Raw genomic sequence first — 25,965 nt, forward strand, 5'->3', positions numbered from 1 at the left:
ACGTGCCAACAAAGCAGATTTGAATGTTATTTGTTTGAGGGTGTAGTAATATTGGGTGTGTTGAATAAAGCTTGTACATGATGGATGCATAGATGGACTTTGTTTCTGTCTGGACTAAGTCAAGGTTGCCTTTTGATTCTCAGAAATTGGGATTTCTACAATCCCAAGTTTGATTGGTTAACCTTAGCAAAAAAGTGAACTGTGGAGCGCCAGTAGTCAGTTTTGTTTTGTTTTTGTTTGTTTTTTTAACTCATCCAAAATAAAAATATAATACAGAATGACAAGAAATAAAACTTGACTCTGAACTCTGGACTCAGGACAGGAAAGAAGCTTAAGTGATTTTTATGAAGTCCTCCCCATCGCTAAATGTTACTGTACTAAAATGAAAATACAAAAGCAATCACTGAAAAACAAGCAGAGAAAACTTACAAAGGAGTTAATAAAAGTTAATAACACATGAAGTTAGAATCAGTGGGATACTATTTGGGCATAAGATAATTAAATTATTTAGCCTTAAAAAGGGGAATATATATAAATATTATTTTTAGAATTTTGTTTTGCGTGCACTTTTAAGATTATGCTTTTGTTGAGCATTATCACTTGTTGGCTGAAGTGTTATGTTTTTTTCAACTGCAGAATTATTTCTGCACGTTAGGAGTCGGACGACTTAAAAAGTTATTCCACTGTAATCAACTAATGACTCTTTAAAGAGCTTCTTATGTGTAACTTGTTCGTTTGTAGGGCTAACAGAATATACTCCCTTCATATCTGGGCTCAGGGGTTGTACCGTGTGTATTCTGTTTGTTTTCCATCTGTGTTCTCTGTGTAGTCTGGTTTATTGCAACAGTCCAAAAACTTTCCCCTGAGATTAACTTGTGCCTCTAACCTGGTGTTAGTGTCAGTGTGTGCATTTTTCTGTTTCTCTGTGTTTGATGGCATGGTAGCCCTGTCCGTAGAGTCCCCTGTCTTCAAACTTAATTTCTTGGAACTGGCCCCGGTGCGCCACGACTTCAGTGTTTGATGAAGCTATACAGACAGTGGATAGACAGACGGACAGATGGATGGAAGAGAGAGTAGCCCAATACCACGTGACATACATCTACAGTCCAGGTCATTCCTGCCTATGATTTATTATGAAAATCATATTACTTTCAGTTTTTATATATTTCTATATCTACTATGCTCCTTGTCACTGACACACATTCAAAAACTCACATGCCAGAAATGAATCAGCTTTTCAATAAGCCAGCCTCAGATGTCTTTGATTCAATTTGATTTTCACCTCCATGTAATGATAATCACAAGGGCTCGGATCCAATCAGGGCTGGAGCATATTCACAGATGCACAGGGCATCACACTCTGCCTCCATGTCTATTTTTATACGCATGTTTGAGGAGTCGAGGCAGAGTGCCAGCGTCACTATGGCTCAAGATTGCTCATGAGACACCTTGCAGCTAAACCTGGTAGACGAATCATGATTAACGTCACATATCGTCCGACAGCCAGAAGAGCACCGAGCAGGGAAAAATGGCTCTAGTTAAAAACACTTGTTGAATTTGTGTCTTCAACACCTCAACACTGATTTCTTCTATGTTTTTTTGGAGGATATTTTATAATACCTCCAGGGAAGTTGGAGATGAAAAGTTCTGAACCGCATCTGTTGTTTCAATAGTGTCAAGTCCTGTGAGTTTCTGTGCTGCTCCGGACTTGAACAGAGCCATTCTCTTCGTATGGATGTTTAAACAGGATTTCACTCAAAGAATCAGTCCAGATTTTCTTTCAACTCTTTATTTGTCAACAGCTTTTTGGTTACTTTAGATTCCTTTAGTTTTCTTTTAACTTCTTAACCCTTTAGCAGGTTTTTAGTTTCTTTGGGCTCTTCTTTAGGTTCTTAGTTTAACTTATAGTTGTTCAGAAGGTTCTCAGGTGAAAAACCTTAAGGAAACTCAAAGTATGCCAATTACTCCTGGGAGTAGTATATAGATTCTCTTACAAAAGAACTAATAATGAACTGGCCATAAAGGACCAAGTGATTTTAACAAAGGTAGATTCTCAGTATTAAACTTATTTAACATTTCAGGCAGAGGTGGCAAATGAACACAGAAATAAATCAAATGCCTTTCCTAACTACATATTTTAAGGTTGCTTTTCAGTGGATTTCAACTTAAACTTTACCACCTTATAAATAATAAATATGAATTCTTACTTAATCTAGTGAATGACAAACTTAGTACTTTAATGAAAAGAAAATGTTAAACTTAAAGTCCTCCTTCGCAGCTGGAAAGTCCCAGGTGCTCCTGCACGCAAACATTTCTCCCTGAAGCCAGTGGACATATCCAAACAGCCACCGTCCTGCAGCTCTTAGCGGCTGTCCATCCAAGTCGAAGAGTTCTTTTGCACAAGTTAAATCCAGGGAGGAACACTTTTCTGATCTTTACCAGATTTAGAGCTGTGTCCTCCCCTGAGCTGTCTCCTGCTCCATGCAGGAAGGCTGCATGTCAGGTCTCCTCTCCACCCAGCTGGCCAGGGGCATCAGTCAGGTGATTGAATTCACCTGGTCTTTCTCCTTCCTGATGGGGGATGGGAGGCAGAGACAGCTCACAGCCAGCTAGCTTCAGATTTTTTATTGAATCATTTAGCAGGCACATGAAATAGTGTATGTAATGAGAATGGGTTTTGAAAAATGGTTTCTGTATAAATTGTGCATATTTAACTTTACGTGTTGCCTCTTGTATTGCCTCCAAATAGCAATACAACATATATGTACAATATGTAGTTTTTTGCAAGTTGCAAGGTTTATTTGAGTTAAATATGAATCATCATTTTGCCTAAAATGTCACCTGCTTCAACACCACAGGATTTTCACAAGCTTCCACAAACCATCTGCCTAAACAGGCAGTCAGTACTCAAATTAATGGAATCAAAATCCTGATATATGATGAAAATTCAATGCTTTATCAAGTCAAAGACAAAGTCAAACATCTTGTCTTTTACCTTGCATTTGACAATAATTTTGTCAGGACCTTTTAGTGGTCTGATATTACAGCACAAACTGTAATGCATGTAATCGTCTATCCATCACCATCTATACCACTTATTTCCTGTTCAGGGTCAATCCCAGCTGAGCGAGATCCGGTTACACTCTGGACAAATTGCTGTAACCAATGTTGTTCAGTTTGCAAAAGATAATTTGTACTTACATCTTCAAAGGTAGTGGAATCACTTTTCTTATTACTGAAAGGAGAGTGTAATTTGAGAAAGTAGGTGTTGTTTTATTTGAACACTTAAATATTTTCTTTTTTCTTTGGAAAACACATTTGATCCCTGAATCAAATGTAAAATTTGTAACATTTGGACAAGCACAAAAGGAAATGTCACATCATTAATGTTTGTGGGTTAAAAATGTGCAATGCTTTCTACAATATTAAATATAGATGAATTTCTTACAAAAATAAACATCTTTGACAGAAAATAAATATTAATGGTTTTGGATCCCCAATCTTGTTCAGTGTTTCCCCTACCCTAGAAGGTCAAGTTAAATCAAAATAATTGTTACTTTTTTACACGCAAACTTTAGTTTTCCTGCATAAATGCTTAGTTTTCCATGCTGTCCTTACGGCACTCGCTGCAGCACTCCACTGTGTCTACTCCCCCCTCCCTCCGTCTTGTAAACAGTTACACTGCCCCCCTCCCCCACCCCCACAGTCACCACACACACGAACACTACAGTGGCGCGTCTCGTGTTTTACTTTCTACAACAAACTACGGCCAAAATATTTCAACCATAAAATGAAGAAGCAGAAGAAAAACCACCTCTGGTGACAGTGACGCGCGCCATGAGGGAATTACGACCGTATAGCGGGGCCATGTGTTGTTGTTGTTGTTCTCAATTGTGTAGGAGTGTTAAAAATGAAAAAAGAACGAAGGGAAGTGGGACCCCCGATGAAACTTCATAGAGATTAAAAAAATATATATATTATAATTTATTTTGTTATAGTTTTTTCAGTATTGTGTATATATATTATATTGTGATTAAAACATATTATGACTCAAATTCCTTATTTCGAGTTTTTGTACGACCAAGGGGCCAATCCTAGGGGAAACACTGTTGTTAATAAGATAAGAAAAGGTAAAGTGAGGTAGGACTTTCTTCATCCCACATATTGTCAAAACACTGTATAAAGACCTGATATTAGCACAAGTCAAATACTGCTTACTATCACTGTGAGTTCAGAGTTCACAGGTATTTCAGTATATTCTAGAACTCTAATATTCCAAAAGTTTCTGCAAATCTGAAGCTGTCTGATATTCTGGGGCTTTCAGTTTCTAGACTTTTCACAAACTTGAAGATTTGGAGAAATGTCAGGGTTCTGTCACCATCATGGACTCTGAAATACTTCAGCTCCTCAGAAACTCTCTGTAACATTGACTTTTGGCAGCAAGGGAGGCCTGTTGCTGTGGATTCCTCCTCTTATTCTTGTATTGTCTCCCCCTTTCTTGGATCCCTTTTCTTCCTTTGCTTTGTTCCTAATGTTTGTGGGAATGTGAAGTTCAGCTTGAGAACCTAAAGTGATACTGTTTATTGAAGGAAGCAGATCAAAAGATACTCTTCAAATAAAAGCAAGCGAAAAAATAAACCTGAACCTTGAGATATATAGCATGTCATCAACACAGTTTTTTTTTCAACAGCTCAGCATATACTGACTACTGCCAGGACATTGTTTTTTTTTCAAAATCCACTGAGTCAGTCTGTGGAGCAGCCTATGTTTAAGTCCAAACCCCTGAAGGCTGGTGGGAGTAAGATTGTGTTTGCTCTGTTTATTTAACTTCTCATCACTCACATGTCCCTGAGTCACCCCTCTGGATACAGCTGCTAGCACTAAATCGATTCGTCCAGTGTCCGTCTTATTGCCTCCTCCTCACTTACCGTTTCACAAGTTTCTGGCCCTCAATATAACCATCATCTTCTCCCCCACTGATCACCCTTCATCCTCCCTTATCACTTTCTGCTGTTTTCATTCCTCCCTGCTATCTTTGCCTCTTATTTTTTTTTCATCCACTCTCCCTCCCTGTCTCCTCTGCAGGTTTTAAGCTCCCTTCCTCCCTCTTGCATATAGCAGGATAGAGGTGACTGCCCACGCAGAACATGAGATAAAGCGAACGTTGCTGGCTTAGCTCAGCCCAGTGCGACCGGAGTTGAACCAACAACCGATAAGGCCTCACGGGGCAGGCTGTGAGGCTTGTAGTGAGGACCCCATTTATAGGATCACATCTCTAGCCCACTAATTCATCCACCCCGATATGCTTTTATTACTGTTGTGTGTCCCTGTGTGTGCACGTTCATTCCTGTGTGTCCCTTGTGGGCTGCAGCTGACCTGAGATAACGTCCTGAGTCTGTATCTGTTGTGCCCTCAGCCTTAGGCCCTCTCTTTACACACACACACACACACACACACACACACACACACACACACACACACACACACACACACACACACACGTATATACATATATAGATGCTTTCCCTGTTTATACATTTTCTTCACTGTGAATAGTTCATTTGTCACCTAAACACATATTTAAAAAGATAGGGCTTCGTTTTGCATTCTGTATTTTTGCTACTGTCAACAAACCACATGAAAACAGCAAAACCAGCAACAATGAAATTAGGAGACTAACATCTCTTGTTTCTGCAGTGAAATCCTCATTTAGCTGATTCCTCTTTGCCAAGGACCTTTATTGTTGCTCTAAATGGATTTGAGGTACTCAATAAGCCCGATTGTTGCATGGTTACACAACACACACACACACACACACACACACACACACACACACACACACACACACACACACACACACACACACACACGCACACACCGCTACTGCCAGAAATACTCACAGCTGCAACAAGACCTAGTTTTAATAAAGCTGCCAATGAATGTTGTTTATTCCCTTCGAACAATTAACAAATGAATTTGCTTTTGAGGAAAATACAGATATGTATTTATGAACTGCTTTTTGTAATTGTTCAGACTGAGGGGCTTTGGGGGCCTGGGGGTGAACTACAGTGTGCTTAGCTGATGCTGTGAGAGGCTGATAAATGCTTTCTTATTATGATTCATGCAAGTAGTTTGCAATAGGAATATAAAAGTATTACTTCAGTTCACACATTATCAAAGACTGCCAAAATTACTTTTTGCAAATGCTCCTTAACTTTAATCTTTCACTCCTTTTGAGTACATGATTCTTGCTACGATCATCGCCAACTGTATTGTCTTGGCCCTGGAGCAGCATCTTCCCGGAGAGGACAAAACTCCAATGTCCAAGAGATTGGTGAGATACTCACACATGAACATGTCTTCACGTCCAAACAGGCACATGCACGCAGACCTCTCTTCTCAATGGGAAGTCTTTCAACTTGCAAAATATCTCGTGATTGTTTTTGACAAATTCTCACAAAAACATGAATTGTTTTCTCAGTGAAGACTATATTGATTCTGACCTCCTGGTTTCTCTTACTTTGCTCCAACAGGAAAAGACAGAGCCCTACTTCATTGGGATGTTCTGTTTTGAGGCAGGAATAAAGATAATCGCCCTGGGCTTTGTATTTCATAAAGGTTCCTACCTCAGGAATGGATGGAATGTCATGGATTTCATTGTCGTCCTCAGTGGGTGAGTCCAACAACCTGTGCATGTTCAAAATCTATGGAAGAGGCTTAGCATTATTAACTGAGAGGGCAGGTGCTTCTGTGAGTTTATTTTCATTGAGATTTTCTTCACTCTTCTTCCCGTAGCTTTTGTTTGTATTGTAGCTTCGTTCTACCAACACATTTCACATTTCAACTTCTTTACAAAAGTTCAGTGAAGGTCACAAAGTAATAAAATATTCAGCACATTTGTGAGGTCAAGTGAGTCCTCCATAAGTTTCAGCCAAGTAAATGATAGCATCGCTTATATTAAATGACCCCGAAGCACAGAGCGGAGAAGGGTTTGCTTTTGTGTGTGTGTGTGTGTGTGTGTGTGTGTGTGTGGTTAAGCGAAAGTAATACCACAAGATACTGTGGATTTCATCACCTACACAACAGAAATGACATTAAGGACCAGAGGGGTTTTAAATTTGTTATATTTTCTTGGTGCTGAGTGCGATTTTCTGTTATCTTGAAGTACATTTTACCAGAGCTTCACTTGGAAGTGGGTGCTTCATCGTCACAATGGAGAGAAATGTTTGTTGAAGGTGCCGCTTGATGAGACACCTGATTAATGTCAACACCGATCCTTCTCACAAACTCAGAGTCCTGAAATATTAATCATTTCATAGGAAGGAAGTTAAAAGGGTGGCAAACAGGGTTCTTAGAGAATTCTGCATGATTCTGTCTGCTCAAATATTAATAAGACAAATTGGAGCAATGTTACTCCATGTGCCGTTGCATTGTGGGAGGATGTGAGCAGGGAGGGATGACATGAAGATAAGTGTTGTTTTCTAGCATCTCTTGCCTGTTGATCAGCCGAGGACATTCAACCCCACGGCAAGTTACTGCGCGCCCAAAATTAGGAGTTTAATTAAAAAGCTGTGACACAGATATATTTTTTCTGGGCTCACCTGCCTTCAAGGGATCAGAGAGGAACAAACCTGAAAATCTCCCAGGGATGAGCAGGCTGTAATTAAACTGTGTGTAATGTCATGTGTTTCTTCACGCTGAAATACAAGAATAGTTTTCCTCTCTCTGAAAATGGCAAACGTTTGTTAACCATAGCATGAAAGGTTAGTACCGATTGTGCACTTTCAAAGTACTGATTATGTGTGTATCATGGCAAATGATTCTCTCCTCTTCCTGGCAGTTGCTGTTGCTGTAATGACGACATTAGTGCTTTTAATGTGAGAGAAATGATACACACTGCTCCGTTTTGACTGTATCATGGCTCGAACCTTTTCTGACCTCACTGAGCTTTAAATAAAACACATTGTCTAAAACTTGGATAAACTCGACAACAAGTGAAAATTATGTCTCAAATTTAGAAACAGGGAAAAAAGGTAAAGATTTATGTAAGTTTTAGTCAAAATCAGATGGCCCCTTTGTCAGAGCATGTCATGTCTAATTCTGCAGCCCAGTACGTTTGATGAGTTTTCATATTGATAGTTGATGTTTGGTTTGGTTGGTCTTGAAGAGTTTTGTTTTCTTTTAGAGGATGTAAAATTGCTTTTGTAGCAGAGTTGCTTCTGTTTAATTTGATGTGTAACGTTTACAATATCAAGTGTAATATGCTTAACTTTTTTGTGGCTGACATTTTCATTTGCCGCAAATTAGAAGCCTTCATTTATAAAGGTCTGACATCTTCTCTGCTATTTCCTTTCAGAAAAAATAACTGGTCACTTGAAAATGTAACTTTTGTGAAACTTTAAATTGTCATTGTTATTCCGGATCTCTCACTAGAGTGCATGTAGTTGTATCGCTGTGACACAATAGTTTAGTTTTCATTACTGTGTTTGTCTGTCGAATTAATGATTTCCTCATTAATTGCAGCTGAAGTTGTTTGAAACCAAATTGTGGCACACATGCTTTGTTCAGTTGTTCTGTTCACATCTGATTATTTGTAAATTCATGATACAATACAAAACAATGCAATAGACCATTTGATTTTGATTTTTCCACTGAGGAAAATTTGTTGTAACATTCCTCAAAACAGTATAGTGCAGTATACTGAAATATTAAATAAGTAGGAATTAAATATTAAATAAATAAATATCCCTATTTATAAGTCACTGTTAGTATTTCAAAAGTCATGATATACAACAAACAAGAAAGTAACAAGGATTGAAAAAAGTCACACAAATTAAATGCATTCTTCTCATCAACTCCCTCGATTAACTTGATTTGTTTTAGTTTGTCATCTCAGTACCGGTGCTAGATTTTCAAACAAGAAGGCTTTCAATAAGATCTTCACATCTTCCGCATGAAGGTAAACCATCACAAGATTTTATGCTGCGCCAGAAGAAGAGGCTTTTCCTGTTGTGCATCAGAGTGATCGATGGTTCTCAGGCAGTCTTTGGAGTGTCGGGCTACTATTACGCTATTTTGCTATCACTGCTATGTTATTGAAGTGAGACGTGTGATCGTGGAGTGTGAGGAGCAAAGAGGCAGTAGAAAGAAGCTTGAGTAATTTGTTAAATTCTTTCTGGTTAGCAGGTTCATGAAGCATCCACTGGCCCCACACTACATGAGGCCAGATCCAGAACATTTCCTAGGTTGTGCAACAGGGTACCAAGTGATAACCGTGGAGCTACCCAACAGGGATCAAATCAAAGACTTTAGCAGCACTGCTTGATGTATCAATTCCATTTAGAGGAATAACAATGTTTTAATTGTTTATTTTGGGTTTTTATTATAAGTTAATTCCTACCATGTGTGAAAATAGAATGCATGACCCTCATTTTCCACCATGAACATTACTCATCTTCACACATCATTAGATGTATCCTCATCATCATTAACATTGTGCTCTTCAAAATTAGTTTTTGCAACTCAATTAATTTAATATCTAAATCAGACAAAATCATGCATAGCTTAGGTGTTATGAAACAAGATTTGTCGGTTATCATGTAGTGTAAACGACTATGTGCCACTGTGAATGCTCCTCCCCAGCAACAGCATAATGGCTGCAGGTAATATCAGCTCACTGGGTCACATCAGGACAGATCACAGGATGACGATGCAGAGCAGCAAACAGCAAGACACAATAAAAGAGTGCTAAAAAAAACAAAAAAACAACATGTATTAAAACATCTAATTGATGCTACAACCATGTCTGCTCTCAAAAACTGGCTTATTAGATTGTGCCTGTGGCAAATAAAAGTAATTTCAGGTTTGATGTGGAATCAATCATTGAGAGTCTGTTGGCTTCACTTATTCAGGCTTCTGTTGAAATGAAAATCATTTTACTTATCCTTAGGTCACTATCTGACTCATATCTCAACATTCCTAAGTATAAATATTCATAAGAGTACAGATATTTGTTAAAATTTTGCACGTCATAGTTTCAAAGCATTGCCTATATTCAGTTTTTTTTTTCATTTATGTATTTTTTTAATGCATGTCTTCCCAACAGCACAACTGAGTTTGATAAACGAAAGAGGAAAACAAAAAGAATGTAAAAAGACAAAAAAAAAAAAAAAAAAAAACTGCATTAGGGAGACACAGAAAGAGGATGAGGATAAGGTCTTTGAAAAATTTGAAGTCGTGGGCCTCACTTAAAAAAATCTTCTGCTTTACTGCAGGGCTGCTTTAACCATTTCACTGAAACTCAATTCTGGCTTTTGGGGTTTTGTATTCCTCTGTTACTTATTGTAGCTATATTTGGTATCAAGATGAAGCTTTATTGAAAAGGAAAATGAAACCAAGAAAAAAATTTAATTCATGCTTGTCTGCCGCGAGTTGAATTTGAACTAGCAGTTGTGACTTAGGGAGGAGAAATGTTCAATCTGGATGAAATAAGCCTTCTCATGTTTCATTCCATTAGTATTCAGGATGATGAGGTGAGCAGCAGATACATTCCCTTCTAAATTATTATTCTGGAAACAGCAAACATCAATTAACGAAAATGTCCTCAGTACGGCTCGCTGTCTCTCGCTCTCTCTTTTACAAGCACATAAGACATTCAGAACACATGCAGAGACACATTCGCTCGCCTATAGGCCGTCACTCCAGGTTTGCAAGTCTATTAGAAAGTGAATGAAGATAATGAGATATGCTGATATTATTAAATGAATCACCAGTGCTATCTATCAGTTGGTAATTTGAAAGTCCTGTGCAGACAAGAAGAGTCATAGACTGCAGTACAGATATACTGCCAACACTGAGTAAATGGTGAAATGGTAAATGGACTACACTTATTTGGCACTTTTTACCCTGCACTGACAGAGCCCAAAGCGCTTTACACTGCAATATCACATTCACCCATTCACACTCACACACCAGTGGAGGCGGCTGCTATGCCAGGCGCTCAGTCCACCCACTGGGGGCAATGTAGGGTTCAGTGTCTTGCCCAAGGACACTCCGACATGCATACAGGGGGAGACAGGAATCAAACTAACAATCTTCCAATTGAAAGACGACTGCTCTCCCCACTGAACCACAGCCGTCCACTGTCATATCCCACTATTCTTGTTTTATTTTTGGATACTTCTGAGGAAAAAATTTTTTAGTCTGCCTTATAAAGCACCATGGAATGTGTTTTATGATTTTTATATTATTAGCGTGGAAACATTAGATTGTGGTAAAGTGAGAGCAAACACATGAAAATTAATCCATTGCTTTGATTCCATTTGTATTTTTTTTTAGACATTTCTCAGGGTTGTAGAGAAAGAGATGGATGATATTACAGTCAGAATAGGAAACAGGATGTGTGTGTGTGTTCCACATTTGCACTTAACTACTGTAAATACCTACCAGTTTTATAAAACAATTTTTTTATGTACAATCCAATGCAAGCAACGGCACAAGACCATTAAATTTGCATTAATACATTTGTGTCTCAACATATTGACACGTCACTCTTGCCTAACATTAGTAAGAAATGCTTTCAGATTATGCAATCTGTTTTTTGAGAACTTTATTCATTTATTTTTTATTAACATACAAAATCACAAATCAAAACCCACTCACTCCAAATCCACAAAACAAGGAAAGTTAAAAGACACATACGTATCTCACACTTCTATCAGATTTGTACGTCTCCATGGTCACAGTGTGTGGATGTACTCAAGTACACTACAACACACGCAGAGTAAAAAAAGAAAAAAAACCCATGGTTTCATACATTGAGGAAGGCGTAGCACTCTTAATCAAACAACTAAATTCAGCTGGTTGTTGTAATGTTAGTGTTGAAGTGTAAGAGATTGCCTCTCGATGAATTCTGCAAAGGAAGTCCAGGTCTGAATGAATCTGCGTTCTTCTTTCTACATTTTGCTTCTCCAGTGGAATCACAGATAAATGTCTCACTGGTTTTAACTGCAGAGCTAGTCTGATGGCATTAGTCTTCAGTGCATTACTGTGAGTGACACAAGTAGGAAACCTCCAATTTACCAGACGTGTTGATAAATTTCCTCCCGGAGGTCTGACACAGACTACAAAGCATATGAGCCACCTCCGTGAATGCCCCTGACTCACTCGACGTTATGTGAGAATATGTGTAATTATGGGAGCATTTGCTAACAATGTCAATGCTGGAGGCCATGATTACCTCAGCAAGCCGCTGTGGTGTTTCGAGATGGCCTGCATTGCACACAGAGAAAGGGTGAGTTTGGAGGGGGGTGAAAAACCAGATGGCATGTTCTGTTTCCTTTAAAGGCTGTTATCATGTATCTGAGGACTGTTGTGGCTGAAATTCAAACAGAGGCTATATGAGTCCTCTAGGCCACCACACATGGCTCAATGGCTAGTTAGCTGCACTGATAAGGAGAGACGTGCGACTGAGTCGGAAAATAGAGGAGGTGTTAACAGGAAAAACACACAACAGGGGGAAAAGAAAGTAAGAAATGGTGCAGATAAAAAAAAAAAAAACCCAGTGCAGATAAAAGTGAGGGACAAAGCTGTAGGATGTAAGAAGGGTCCTTGATGCGTAATCGTATGCACTAATTGGCACCTTGGCAGTCTCATCTGCTGGCAAGCCCTCCATTAGACTGGCAAGAGTTGGCAGAGGGGTGACGCCCACCTCGGGTTTGTGTCACCACTATGTGCCAAACTCTCAGGGGGAGTCGGGAGAGATGAAGATAGCCGAGAGGGAGCCGATGAGAGAGGAAACACGGAGACTGGAGAAGAAGTGGTGTTTCAGTATTCAGGCGCTACTGCTGTTTCTGTGTAAAAATAGTTGAAGTTAACAAGGTATTCTTTATCCTTTGTTGTATTTCAAGACATCAACAAGTAAAGAGCCGAAAAGAGTTATTCATTCATCTGTATGAAGGATTACAACTGGAAGCAGCTGTGAGAAAAATGAAGAAAGCAAGTCTTTGATAAAGCAAACTATATGGGTGTTTGTCATGATACCATCATCTATCCTTCCATCCATCCATCCATCCATCCATCCATCCATCCATCCATCCACCTACCCATTCATGACTTCGAAATTAATGAACTCATTTAACTATGCTAAAATAGTGCTTGAAGGGTATGGCTTCTGCAGAATCAGGAGACTTCTGTTTCACACCAACCTATTATTCTAAATCTATTGCACAGAAACACCAAGGAGTTTTGCTCCCTTGGCTCCAGATTAAATGCTATGCTAATACTTTATGATGGACACTGTACACATAAAATCAGTGTTAATCAAGTTCCAGTATTTCCATTTTCCTTTCTGTTTCCTAAATTTTGAGTCACATTATTTAGCTCATATTATCTCAGAGTAGTGGTGAGGGTGTAAATATGTCTACATCCTGACTGCTGGCTGAAAGGTGAAAAGACAATCTGTCACACAAGTGTAGAAGGTTTATCCTCTATGGAGGGGACATACAGTTACACGCTTAAATCATGACAACAACCATTGTGTGTGTGTGTGTGTGTGTGTGTGTGTGTGTGTGTGTGTGTGTGCGTGTGTGCGTGTGTGTGTCTATCATTCAAGCGTATCTGAACCAAATGTGTGCCACTACTGCATGTCCTTTTGCCCAAAACCCCTTATGTGATATTTGGCATTAATACACTTGCTTAAACCACCCATGTCAAACTGTCACACAGAAAAGCACGTGCGCACGCAGACACACACACACACACACAAACACACACACAGGCAGACGTGTCCTCTCCAGTCTTATTTTCCATCTGTTGTCTGATCGATTGATGAGTTCAGACACAGCAGGGATGGACATGTCCCCCAGAGCTGTTACCGTGGTGACAGGGGACCCTGCCCCGGGTCAGGCTGTCACTGGCTCCGTTCCCGCTGCTTTAGTGGTCAGTATCTCCACAATTAGTCCACAGATAAGAAAACATTTTTTGATGTGGGAATGTGAATGTAGGCTTGTTGCTCGGGTGTCTTTGAGAGAGACAGGGAGCTGACAGCACTTTGTTGGTGGCTCTGGCTTAATTTACACCTGGACGTAGTTTTGCAAATTGAGGGAAGTGAAAAATGAACACATATTTGGTTTTGATGAAAAAAGAGTGGATAAGTTAGGGAATCTGAGTATTTTCACACATTCAGATGACAGCCTCAGTGTAAAAGTGGAGGTGCAACTGCGATCTCATTTTAATTCCACAAGCTCATTCTGTCCCTGTTTGCCCTCCCTCCTACTCTTTCCTGCTACACTTATGGCCATTATGAAGAGGCTGAATGGGCCTTGAAACAAAGGCTGTATCAAGGGTCTTTATTCGTTCTAGTCTGGTATCTGTTGAGAGAAGATAAAGCACTATGTTATGATCAAAAGGGTCCCACTCTTCACTTGAACTCAAGTCAAATTTAATTCCATTTACAAATAAAACTTCTGAAAACCTGAGGAAAATGAAGAATATTTCCAGTTGTGATCCTCCAATCTATCTTTGCAAATTAAATTTTAGAGTTGAAGTTATTTGTGAAGATATAATACGATATAATACTTTTAAAAGTGAATCTCTTCTTGGTTTAGACACCAGACATTGTTCAAGAAAAAAGAAAAGGAACGACACCTTCCTACAGTTTAAATTACTGTAGAATATTATTGTCTATTTATTGTATAGCACGTTGGTCCAGTTGTGGCTGTTTTTAAAGTCCTCTAAAAATAGAGATAAGTTGAGTAGAATTCCTTCTGAGTTTTCAGTAAGAAAAAGAAAATCAAGTTTTGAAGAGAGACAGAGATGGAGACACAGCAGATGTCAGCGCACACGGTCATCTGAGCGACGGAAAGTGGCGGCAAAATTTTTCACAGGTATAATACTGCAGATAGGAACCATACCTGACTATTAATGTATGGCAAGAATACTGCCATAACGTTTAATAAAGTTCAAAAGTTTTTTGAATATTTAAAACATATGCGTGTTCCCACAACAATAAGCAAGGTAAATTTTAAAAGCAAACATTTTCATTAATTACATTGACCAGTATTGACTAGAGACAGAGTTTATAGATAGATACGCACACACTTTCCACAAAGTAGCTCAACTTGAACCTGAAACCTTATCTTATTTGTTATCTAATCCCCCCATATTGTTGTCACCTATTGTGTTGTTTTTCAGCGCAAATGTCCGGGTTCAAAGTGAGATGTTTCACTTGGTTCTTTTTCATTGTACAAAAACCTATTTAAAGCTGTGAGCTGGCAACTTAACGCTGGATACACAAATTTCTTTTAAAGAAAGAGTGCTTTACGAGTAAATGCAGAGTTCTGCAAACAATTATGGTCTGGAGAGCAGCTTTTGTGTTGCTGTGAATTTTACTGTTTTTAACAGAACATCTTGAGAAGCATCAGGGTCAAACATCAGTCTTTCTGGCAGAAGAAAACTGACTGTGCAGCATTTTACAAAAACAGTTTTCCCCTGTGAAAGCAGTTTATCAAACAAAGCTAATTAGTAGAAATTGTGTTTGGACCTCTGTGATATACTGCCACAGCAAACACCCATGTCTCCGGTCTTTATCTGGTGGAAGGAAAAAGATGCCGAAAATTAATTATCCCCGAGCCTCTGACGAACTCTAGTACTGTTTAAATGAGTGCAGATGGAAGACGCTGTGTAAGAGAACTAATCACAGGACTGCAGGGCGTAATTTATTTACTAATGCCCTAATACAGAAGGTACTGCTGGCGATGAGTCACATAGATACAGTATGTCCACTTTTAGAGCGTATGACCTATAGAAAACTCTCTTTGATCTCTGCTGGAATCTGGCTGAGGTAGAAATCACATCATGAAAGGATGTTCCAATTAATCAAGCACAGATTAGCATCGGCAGCAATGCACAGAGCACAGTGTGTGAGCGCAATCTTCTCAGCAGATGTTGAGGTATAAAGATACCAACTGTTTGGGAATGATGCTCATATTGGCCAAGAGTTTGTTTTGTATTGTCATGGTGAGCAGACATACATGACATGTTAAGGGACAAAATCACCAGAGCCACTGAAGGGGAATTGTCCCCTGTTTTTGGGTTATGGGTGCAATCTACCAATTGCACTGAGCGAATAATGGATATTTAAATAGTGCAGATATTGGACAATCATGCAGTGGTTTTCAGAGGAAATGGAGATTTCACCCCTCTGATGCTGAGCAGAAAAGTACTATCTGCAGAGAACGCAAAAAAAAAACATGTTTCGACCAAACGTTCCACCTCCTCCGGAGCTGTGTGCCACTGATGGCAGGGAGCATTTCCTTCATTAACTCTACCATTGTGATCAGCTTTGCCAAACATATGGCTGGTGTGCCAAACCTGGGACGCCAGAGAGTCCAGTTCATCCACTGAGGTGACTGTTCATATAGTATAGTCATTGTTTAATTTTTAGTTTCAGCAGAATTGAAAGAGACTCCACTATATTTACCATCAGGATACCAGTTTAAAACTGGCATTATGATGAAATTGTATTTATTTTATAGATGTTACAATTTCATGCATTTATTCTGTTCATGTTTCACTGATCTGACCCCCTCTAGTTTCTCCCTGAACTCAAATGAGTTTGACAGAGCTAGCTTAAATCAACTTGAGTTTGACCCAGAACTGTATTTGTAGTAAAACTTTATTGACAAAAACATGTCCCGGGTTTATATTGTATTTCAGTTTCTTTACACCACTCTGAAATAGATTTAACTTTCAATATCTGGAAATTATGCAGTAATGCCATGTGTTTCAATAAACAGACAAACTAATGTTATAAATACACAAAACACAGTGAATGTTGTTAATGATAAGACAGTAGTACTGCAGAAGTCATGGGGGACATCATGTTGAGCAGATTAGAAGAGCAAGTATCCATTTTTCTACTTTTTAGTTGTTGGGTTGGTTAAGTTTTTTTCCCCCCACTTTAGATTTATTATAAACAGTCCAGATATTATAGTTAAGACATTTGCACATGCCAATTGTAATCATCATGACAGGAAGGGAGTGAAGGGTTGAAATGTTGCTGGGATGACAGGTGTTTGATTGCCTGTGATTACAAGGAGGGTGGTCAATTTACACATATTAAAAGTGATCATAATTTGTCCATTGTGTTTAAGGCTCTTATCTTTGAAAGTTGTCTGCCCAGATTTAATTTCACTAATTAAGAAACAGAGACTGTGAACAGTGTCCACAGATTTTTATACAGACACATTGAAGGGACTTGTGTTTGTTAATTAAATGTTAAATTTAATTAAATGTTAGTTAAATTACATGTAAACCAATAAACAGACTGATAATCGATAATGTTGGTCTCCAACTCGCTCTGTATACTTATTTGTATGTGGTTCTTTTTTTAATGAGCATCAATAGTTAATCTTACATACCTACAAGAAGCATCAGTTTAGCATTCAGATTCTGTTGTGTTTCTGTGTGTGTGTGTGTGTGTGTGTGTGTGTGTGTGTGTGTGTGTGTGTGTGTGTGTTTTATAATTCGGGTGGTATAATAAAGCTCACTGAAGGATGGAGTTAAAATCCAGAGAGTACACTGTGGGAGGCAGAGAAGCTTACATCAACTGAACCAAGCAGAGCAGCACTGTAGTAGTCGCTCTGCACCATTTCTTATTCTGTCAACACAATTTGCTGTACCCACACTCACACACCGCCCACAGTACTGCAGGCCAAGAGAAGTGATTTTAATTGATTGTCCTGAAGATTCCGATTTCCTTCACCAAGACCTCATTTTGTTCTGTTGATGAATCCATCTTCAACTGCTAATTCACTTCCCAGACAAATATATGTTGCTCTGTCACTGTAAAAGCAGATATGGAGCATTCACTGAGTGTCACGATGCTGTCTTCTTTCCTTAACAAATAATCCATCCATCCATTTTGTACACGCACTTTTTCCAAATAAGATTGCAGGTAGTTGGAGCCAATCCTATACGACATGGAGCGAATGATGGGGTGCACTCTGCACGAGTTGTCAGGCCACCACTGGGCTAACACAGCTAACGGAGAGGCAGGCTATCACCCACACATACATTCAAGCCCAATTTAGATTCAGCATGTCAACAGAGTTCTTTAACAAAACTATATACAGGACAAGGGAGAATATACGCACTTTGCTCAGAAAGGCCATGCCATGCATAAATTACTTCAGTGAGACAATAGTGACAATAACTGCACCACTGTACACAGTCAATTAAACAATAACAAACAAGCAAAAACATGGATGACTTTTTGTTGCTGGCAGTCAGATTGCATAAAAGAAAAAATCCTTTCTTACTGTCAAGATATTCTTTAGTTTTTCCAGTTTAAATTCGAAGTATTATGGCCTATATTCCTGCTCAGTTCCGCTGATTTTCTACTTCTGATGCAATCAGCTGCAAAAAAAAAAAAAAAAAAAGCTGCCAGCATCAACACACTGAATCATTAGTGTGTGTTATGATGAATGCATAGTCCTGATAAAAATTATTCCAAAAGTAACAACTATGATAACAATAATTACATCCCATCAAATTATTTTGAAGAGCTTGAAGTTCGGGGGAAACAGCTGAATGTGCTTCAGTCTTGATTTGACTACTCTTCATACCTTGTGGAGGGAAACACCCGCTGTCAGTGTTTTCAGTCAGTCACTGCATTAAGGTGAGGCATCCATGAGTTTGATTATACTTCTTGAAATAGGAGACTGTGCATGGCCTGTCGTCCACCTGCTGGTTGTCCATGCCTGACTGTTGATGAGATCAGTGAACAAATATAAATTCAACAAAAATTGTTGCACATGATACATGTGATTTTTTTTTTTTTTTTGAGTCACTCTAATGTTCCTTAGTGTTGTGGTTGCTTCTTGTTTTTCTATCTTGACCTTTCTTTGCTGTGTTGAATTGAGAGACAAGTTTTCGGCCTGTAAAATGGTGTAATATAGTTTTTTAAAAAAAACGCCTTTCTTCAGAAGGAGTTTTAACTTGCCGTGGTCTTTGTTGCTGATAAAACCTGCACTTAATTTGGAGTGAACAGATTGCTGTTTTCAAGGATTCTAGTTCCTTCTTCTTCTCAAATTTGTTTCTCCCACTTCCTCACTGGAGTGTTCAACATGAGTTCTCACTCTAAATTACTGGGCCTTCATCCTGTCCACTCTGCCCACTTCCAATGAAAATCCTGTATTCATCCCCATCTTTTAGTCAGTGGCACTGTCTGTCAGTTGACTGTACAACAAAGCTGGTCTCAACACCATCCTGTAGGCTTCCCCCTCCCAAGCCATTCTGACAGATTGCTCCAAATCTTCTATCTCTATCCTGCCTGTTTTCTTTCATTCCCCTCCTTTTCCCTCTTTGCACTGATTTAGACAGAACTGAAACGCCTGTCTCTTTGCTGCCTCCACTGACTGCAGTCTTACTATTTCATCGTCTTCCTTCTGATTCACACTCATGCACTCTGATTTACTCCTGGTCACCTTTATTCCTCTCCTGTCGAATGCAAACCACCATTTCTCCAGGATCTCCTTAGTCTGCTCCCTTGCTCTCTCAGAAATGCCATCTACATACAGCTTCATCAGTCTTTCTGAAACAGCCATGACTCTGTCTCTCAGGCTGTCTTGTGCTGCGGGAAAACACAGGTGCTCTGCCCTTCTCACCTTCTGCACACATAAATATGAACTCTCTCAGTCATTACATGCTGCTGTCTTTTAACTATTTATGGTACCAATACTTAGTGTCACTGCTTCAATTTAACGTATGGAAGTCTTTCTAAAAGAATATTCATTGTTTTATATAAAGTCCAGTCAATGATGTGTAGCAAACACAATAATTACTGTGTGAACGTGTACAACTGCATGTTTAAATGTATATATAACCACTCCCCACTGGCCAAATCAACGGCAAAAAGCTTTGAAATGTCTTAAAAAGTATAATATATTAATGAAATTGATAAATATTTCAAGGTTTTACTTCTGCACTTGAGCACATTTCAGAACCTGTAGTTTTTTAATGATCAAGTTGAATTCATGCTTTTACTCTTTTCCTCAGAAGTACTTCTACTCTAATAAGAAATATAAGATAGTCGTTTGACATACAGTATGTTACATTAATTTTGGGTTAATTGGCATCACTAGACTGTGCACAGGGGTATTTCTCTGCTCTTCTGTGTTGATCCTGTGGTCGATGCTGTCCACTGCACCTTTCACCAGTGTCAGCTGTAATCAGCTTCACCCCCCATCCTCAACACACACACACACACACACACACACACACACACACACACACACACACATACACACACACACACACACACACACACACACACACACACACACACACACACACACCTCAACAAGATGGATACATCTGTGTTTTCATTGTGATGGTTTCAGTTTATCTCTCTCAGCCAAGTGTTTCTACATTGTCAGTGTCAAAAGTTCCCGCTGTTTAATCCTCACAAAAGAATCCTGTGACTCCACAGCTGAGAATCAATGCCGTGAACGCTGTTAAATTAATATCATTTCAAAAGGCAGGTGTGCTCATATCATATTAGTGAGAGGCTTGACAGTGACAGTGACAAGTAGCATAAGTCGCAATGTTATCAGTATCACGGCATGATGGCTGTCATGACAGATTTGTCACGCAGCAGGAAACTGCTGGTTCTTCAGGCTGTGTCATTGTTACACACTTATCATGGCTGACAAGTCTGACTGGGGCATCAGCTCAGTTCACTGCTGTGTGTGTGTCTCAGATAGTGCGCGTAGATACCGGCAGGGTGGACAAAGGTATTTTTCTGTGTGGAAAAACTCCTGGGGACCATAATAACTTTATTACCTTTTGGAAAGACCCAGCACCTGCTAAATACTGTATATCCTTAAACTGACCGCCAGAAAATTAATCAATCACACTCCCCAAGACTCTCGTCTCATCAGGACAAAGACTCAGACACAGACTTTATTGACCGTCTCTTTCAACTTTGAACCAGAAACCAGAGCAACTCATGTATGTTAAAAGCCTAAGGCGTCCATTTAATCTTCATTTTATCTTGTTTGTGTTTAGAATTCAGCTTGTATTACAAGAAAGAAAGAAAAACATAATTGATCTTTTTTGCTTACTTCATTTATTTCTATACCAAGGCAAAAAAAGGGATTTATATATCAACATTCAGACACAATGAATTTACATATTCAGTAGGCCACAAAGTCAGTCTGTTTGAGCTCATAAGCAGACTGTAACACAGATCATGTGCAGATAGATAAATATGAGTTTAATAGGAGTGACTGTTGTTCAGTTGGTTGAGCAGGTTGTCTCACAACCAAAGGGTTGTTGGTTCAATTTTTACCTTCTTACCCTTTCACTATGTGGAAGAGTCCTTGAGCAAGACCTGAACTTCTCGTCAGTGGATGGACTGAATGCCCTGCATGGCAGAAGCCTCCACTGGTGTGTGAATGGGTGAATGTGATGAACCGCGTAAAGCGCTTTGAGTTCTGCTAAAACTGTATACAATGCACTATATAAGTGTCATTCATTTCACTATTACAGGGAAGTAGTATTCACCAGGCCATGGGGCCTTTTTTTTTTTTTTTTTGGGCAAACTTCAGTCATGCGTTAAGTTTGTCTCAGCTGATTCAAAGCTACAAATTTCTGAGGCCAACTCCAAAGATGCAACTGAATCAATCTGGCCTCTAGATCTGTAGAGCAGGAGGGAATCAAGGAGGATCAGGAGGGACGGATGGAACAGACACAGACAGATACTGGTTTGAGTGTCATCCGATGCCTGATCCCCATCTGATACCAGGGTTATACTGAAAAAGCTATATGTATTGAAAATGTTGAAAAATCTTATATGTAGAAAAGACGAGAGGCATCAGGTATTGATGACCACACAGGTCTTCATAATACACAATTAAACAAGATGAAACAAAATGATGCAGTGATTAATTGTTTTCCAACATAGATAAATTAATGTATAACAGCAGCAACAAAAAATTAAATATCAGTACTTAAGTTCAAGTAAATTAAGAGAATACAAAATCTTTTAAGAAACAAACAGGGAAATGTTCCAACCTGAACTGCAATGTGAGTAAAGTGATCAACATTAACATCAAGATCAGGAACATTAATACAATTAATGAACTTATTTATACCAGCAATAAAGCTTTAAATATATATGAAGTGCTTCATGTTGCAATAGATTTGAAGGGGAAGGATCGCATCAGTTATAGGTTAAATTTACTGATAATCCATCGATCCGATATTCTGAAGACAAGGCTTGAATTATGTCAGGAGACAAGACAAATCAACAAGCTGAACTCAGGGAGGCAGCTCCTTAGGGTTAGGGCAGGGGTGTCAAACTTGTGCCAGAAAGGGCCGAGTGGCTGCAGGCTTTCGTTCCAACCAAGCAGGAGCACACCAGACTCCCCTCACTTCATCAGGTCTTCAGTGTAGCTTGATGAAATGAGTGGTGTCTGGTGTGCTCCTGCTTGGTTGGAACAAAAACCTGCAGGTTTTCGTGAAAACCTGCAGCCACTCGACCCTTTCTGGCACGAGTTTGAGACCCCTGGATTAGGGTTAGTACCAGAGCACCACTGGGATCACACAGGTGAACAACATCAGGGTGGCGATCGGCGATCACCATTAGGAGAGGAAGCCACAGAGCATGAAACAACAGACGCAGCTACAAACACTCCAAACACAGGCAGAACAAGATGTAACTGAGACATCAGTGTCATAAACCTACAACCATACAAACCTTGATATCTATTTGGACCTTTTACAAAATAATTGATAAAATAAAATAAATTATTACAATCATCTTTGATTGTACAACTGTCCCTGTGGGTCCTTGATTAAGAAATCCAGAGTAGCTGAGGTTTTTCATATTTATATTGTAAATATGTCTCTGTCTTTCTAATTTAGATTCTTCATTATATATTGTTTTGGTCTCTGTTTTTCTTAATATACTGTCACTTTCCTGGTGTGACATTGTAAATTTCTCCCTGTGGGACTCTGATTTTTCAGTTCAGTTCAATAAACCACTGACATGCAATACACACCCGTTGATAGTTTTCCTCTGACATCAGTTAGGTCTGCAAAAACTAATCAATTTGAATTCATGATTTAATTATGTACTGAGCCAGATATAAAAAAAAGTGAAAATCCAAAAAGTCGATTTTTCCATTAACTGTGGTAATTACAGCTTGACACACACTCTCCCTGTGTTCTTCAGTTAAAAGGAAAGTACTTGAAATAATTAATGCTCGTGTTTTTTTTGTTTTTTTTTAGCTTTCAAAAAATACAAAACAAATTGTAATGGTAACCATTAGTTTTCAGTGAAAAAAATTAGGTTTTTTTTGGAGGGGAGCCAAAATCGTGCAGCCCTAGCGGGACAGCTAGAATATTTGAGCATTTTTGAATGTTTAAGAGTTTTAGAGTGTGGTACATAGGGCTGTGCAATTAATCAATTTTTAATTGTAATTGAGTTATTTACAGAAAAACATATTTAAAAAGTGAAAATGGGGAAATCGATTTTTCCGTTATCTGCAGTAATTACGGCGTGACACTTCTCTCTCATATCTTTCATCTCCTCGGCTCCTGGGCACCATAGTATGTAAGGTACCTCTGTACCAGGGCGGTACAGAGTCGGCTTGGAGGGTTGGAGATGATCGTGGCTCACGCCAGCTTTCCGGCGGCCCCTCGTCTGGACCTCAAGGTTTCGGGGCTGCAACATGAGAGAGCGCCCCATCCCTGCACCCTTAGGGACGGGGCGCTCCCCTCACGACTGTAATCCGGTGCTGCAACCCGTCTCGGTCACCTGACCTCTCCTAAAACATGAACCAATTAGTCAGATGGTGTGACGGTCAGGGCCGGCACACGCCAACTAAGGTGGGACCTCGGAGCCCCCAGCAGGTGTACCACCGGGAATTTGTTATCTCTTCTTCAATTAAAAGGAAAGCGTTTGAAATAATTCATGCACATGTCTCGAAATCGAATCTCCAAAATCGAAAATTGAGTTTCCAGTGAATAAAGTTTTTTTTTGTTTGTTTGTTTGTTTTTTTTTGCCAGACTCACGCGGCCCTATTATCACTGTATATTTCAGTGCTGAGCTCAAAAGTTTATTTTTTAATAGTGATATCTTATCTTCATGGACTATTAACACTATCTCATATTAATAAAAAAAGGTAGATTTTCCTGTGGTTTTCATATTAGAAGTCCACACTTACAATTAATAAATCTATCCCTATATTAGCAGCTGTAGTTGAAAGACAGAGCAGAGCATCCACTGAACAGCAATGGGCTGAATGAAGAAGCCATTTTTAGACCCCTCATCCTTTAGTCTCCATAACAACTAAAGAGCACCCTGGACTGACTAATGGTCTGAAGAAAGATCAAGAGATGAGGGAAGTGGGGGGTGAAATGACAGAAGTGTCAGGAGGTAACGAATGGAATAAAAGGAGGGGAAAACTAAACAAACAATACAGAGAAAAGAATAGACTGTTGGTGAGCTGAAGAAAAGAGGAGGAGAAAAACCCAAGGGGCAACTGTTAGAGGTGTGAAACTCATGAGGATATTTCTATTTCTGTATTTGCGTGGATGACGGGGAGCTATTTTCGTCTTTCTCTCATTTCTCCTCACCCCCACCCCTTCTCTTTTCTCCCTTTTTCTTATAATTAAATCAGATGACGTCTGTTAACACTACAGGACTAATTCTCACTTCTCTGTCACAGAAATGTAATTGGGTCTGTCTTTGCTTTGTGATAATCAAGTATGTGATCACCACAGAGTGAATTGCCACATGAAAAGGACCTTGAAATTCCTCATAAATCATGCATTATGATCATGTGACAGAATTTACATGTCAATAGCATTATTTTATTACTGGCTTTATGTGTATCGTCACATGCCATATACATAAACAAAGATTCTTGGTTTCAGTGCAACATATAGCACTCAGTTTGAGTGAGCTGAAGTTTCACAGCGTTGAGAAATTGGATATTGTGAATGTCAATCTTCAAAGTCTTAACAGTAGACCCTCTCCTTGTTGAGAGAATTTCCCTAACATAGGTTTTGTACGGTCGCTATTTTATTTTTACTTCACTTCTCAACCATCGCTGTCTCTCACTGTGCAGGGGAATAACAGTGTTTTCAGGTCAGTGGGAAATGGGGAGGTCGGGAAACGAATCAGAGGTGAAGCATAATTGGGAACTGCTTGAAAAGCAGGTAGAGAATGGACAAGGGAGCAGATAAGTTTTGAAGAGAATAATATGAGGATAAAGAGAAAATGAAGGCAGGAGGGCAGATTAATGAAGAAGCAGGGGGCGAGATCACCAGATGCTGTTTTCCTCTCACATCATTCTGAGAGCTGAAGGCCACAGAGAGTGAGGAGAATGGAAGAAACAAAACAAGACAGAGTGACAATGAAACTTTTGAAATACTCTCTGTTTGTGCAGCACATTAAGATCCAGTCTCTTTGCATGTTTATGTTCATGCAAAGGTTTATCCACGAGTTTTGTATCTCTCCTGCCTAAGGTTGTCCTGCCTTTCCCCGATGGAGCTGCTGTCTTTGTTTTATTTCTAAATAGCAGTTGTCACAGCCATCCTCCCACACTTAAGGATTCAGAAAAAAATCCCCTGAAACATCTTGTTTTTTTTAAATCTGTGTTCTTTGCCCGGTGGAGAATTTCACATCGGCACATTTGATATCTGAACACCGCTATACGTTGCGTATGTGCGTGTGTGTGTGTGTGTGTGTGTGTGTGTGCGTGTGTGCGTGTGTGCGTGTGTGCGTGTGTGTGTGTGTGCGTGTGCACGCACACACACTTAGGTTTGCTCTATTGCATGCTTTTTAACTATGAATAATCCGATCCATGTAAATCAGCAAGACTGTGTCAATCCTGTTCTCTCCCTCTGTCCTCTGTTTGTATGGGTTAACATAAGCATGTGTGTTTCCATCAG

At 39.3% G+C, this 25,965-nt stretch overlaps 1 protein-coding gene across 2 annotated transcripts in view; it reads left to right on the plus strand.

Annotated features, from left to right (window-relative positions):
- Positions 1 to 25,965, plus strand: part of cacna1ea (calcium channel, voltage-dependent, R type, alpha 1E subunit a) — a 108,515-nt gene that overhangs the window by 42,052 nt on the left and 40,498 nt on the right. For both annotated transcript variants that reach the window (XM_030082442.1, XM_030082443.1), the window contains 2 exons: positions 6,229 to 6,334; positions 6,534 to 6,673. In XM_030082442.1, coding sequence (XP_029938302.1) covers positions 6,229 to 6,334; positions 6,534 to 6,673 — 246 coding nt within the window. The remainder of the gene's footprint in view (positions 1 to 6,228; positions 6,335 to 6,533; positions 6,674 to 25,965) is intronic.

The sequence above is a fragment of the Salarias fasciatus genome, chromosome 23 (assembly GCF_902148845.1).
Source record: "Salarias fasciatus chromosome 23, fSalaFa1.1, whole genome shotgun sequence".
In the NCBI taxonomy this organism is placed as follows: Eukaryota; Metazoa; Chordata; class Actinopteri; order Blenniiformes; family Blenniidae; genus Salarias; species Salarias fasciatus.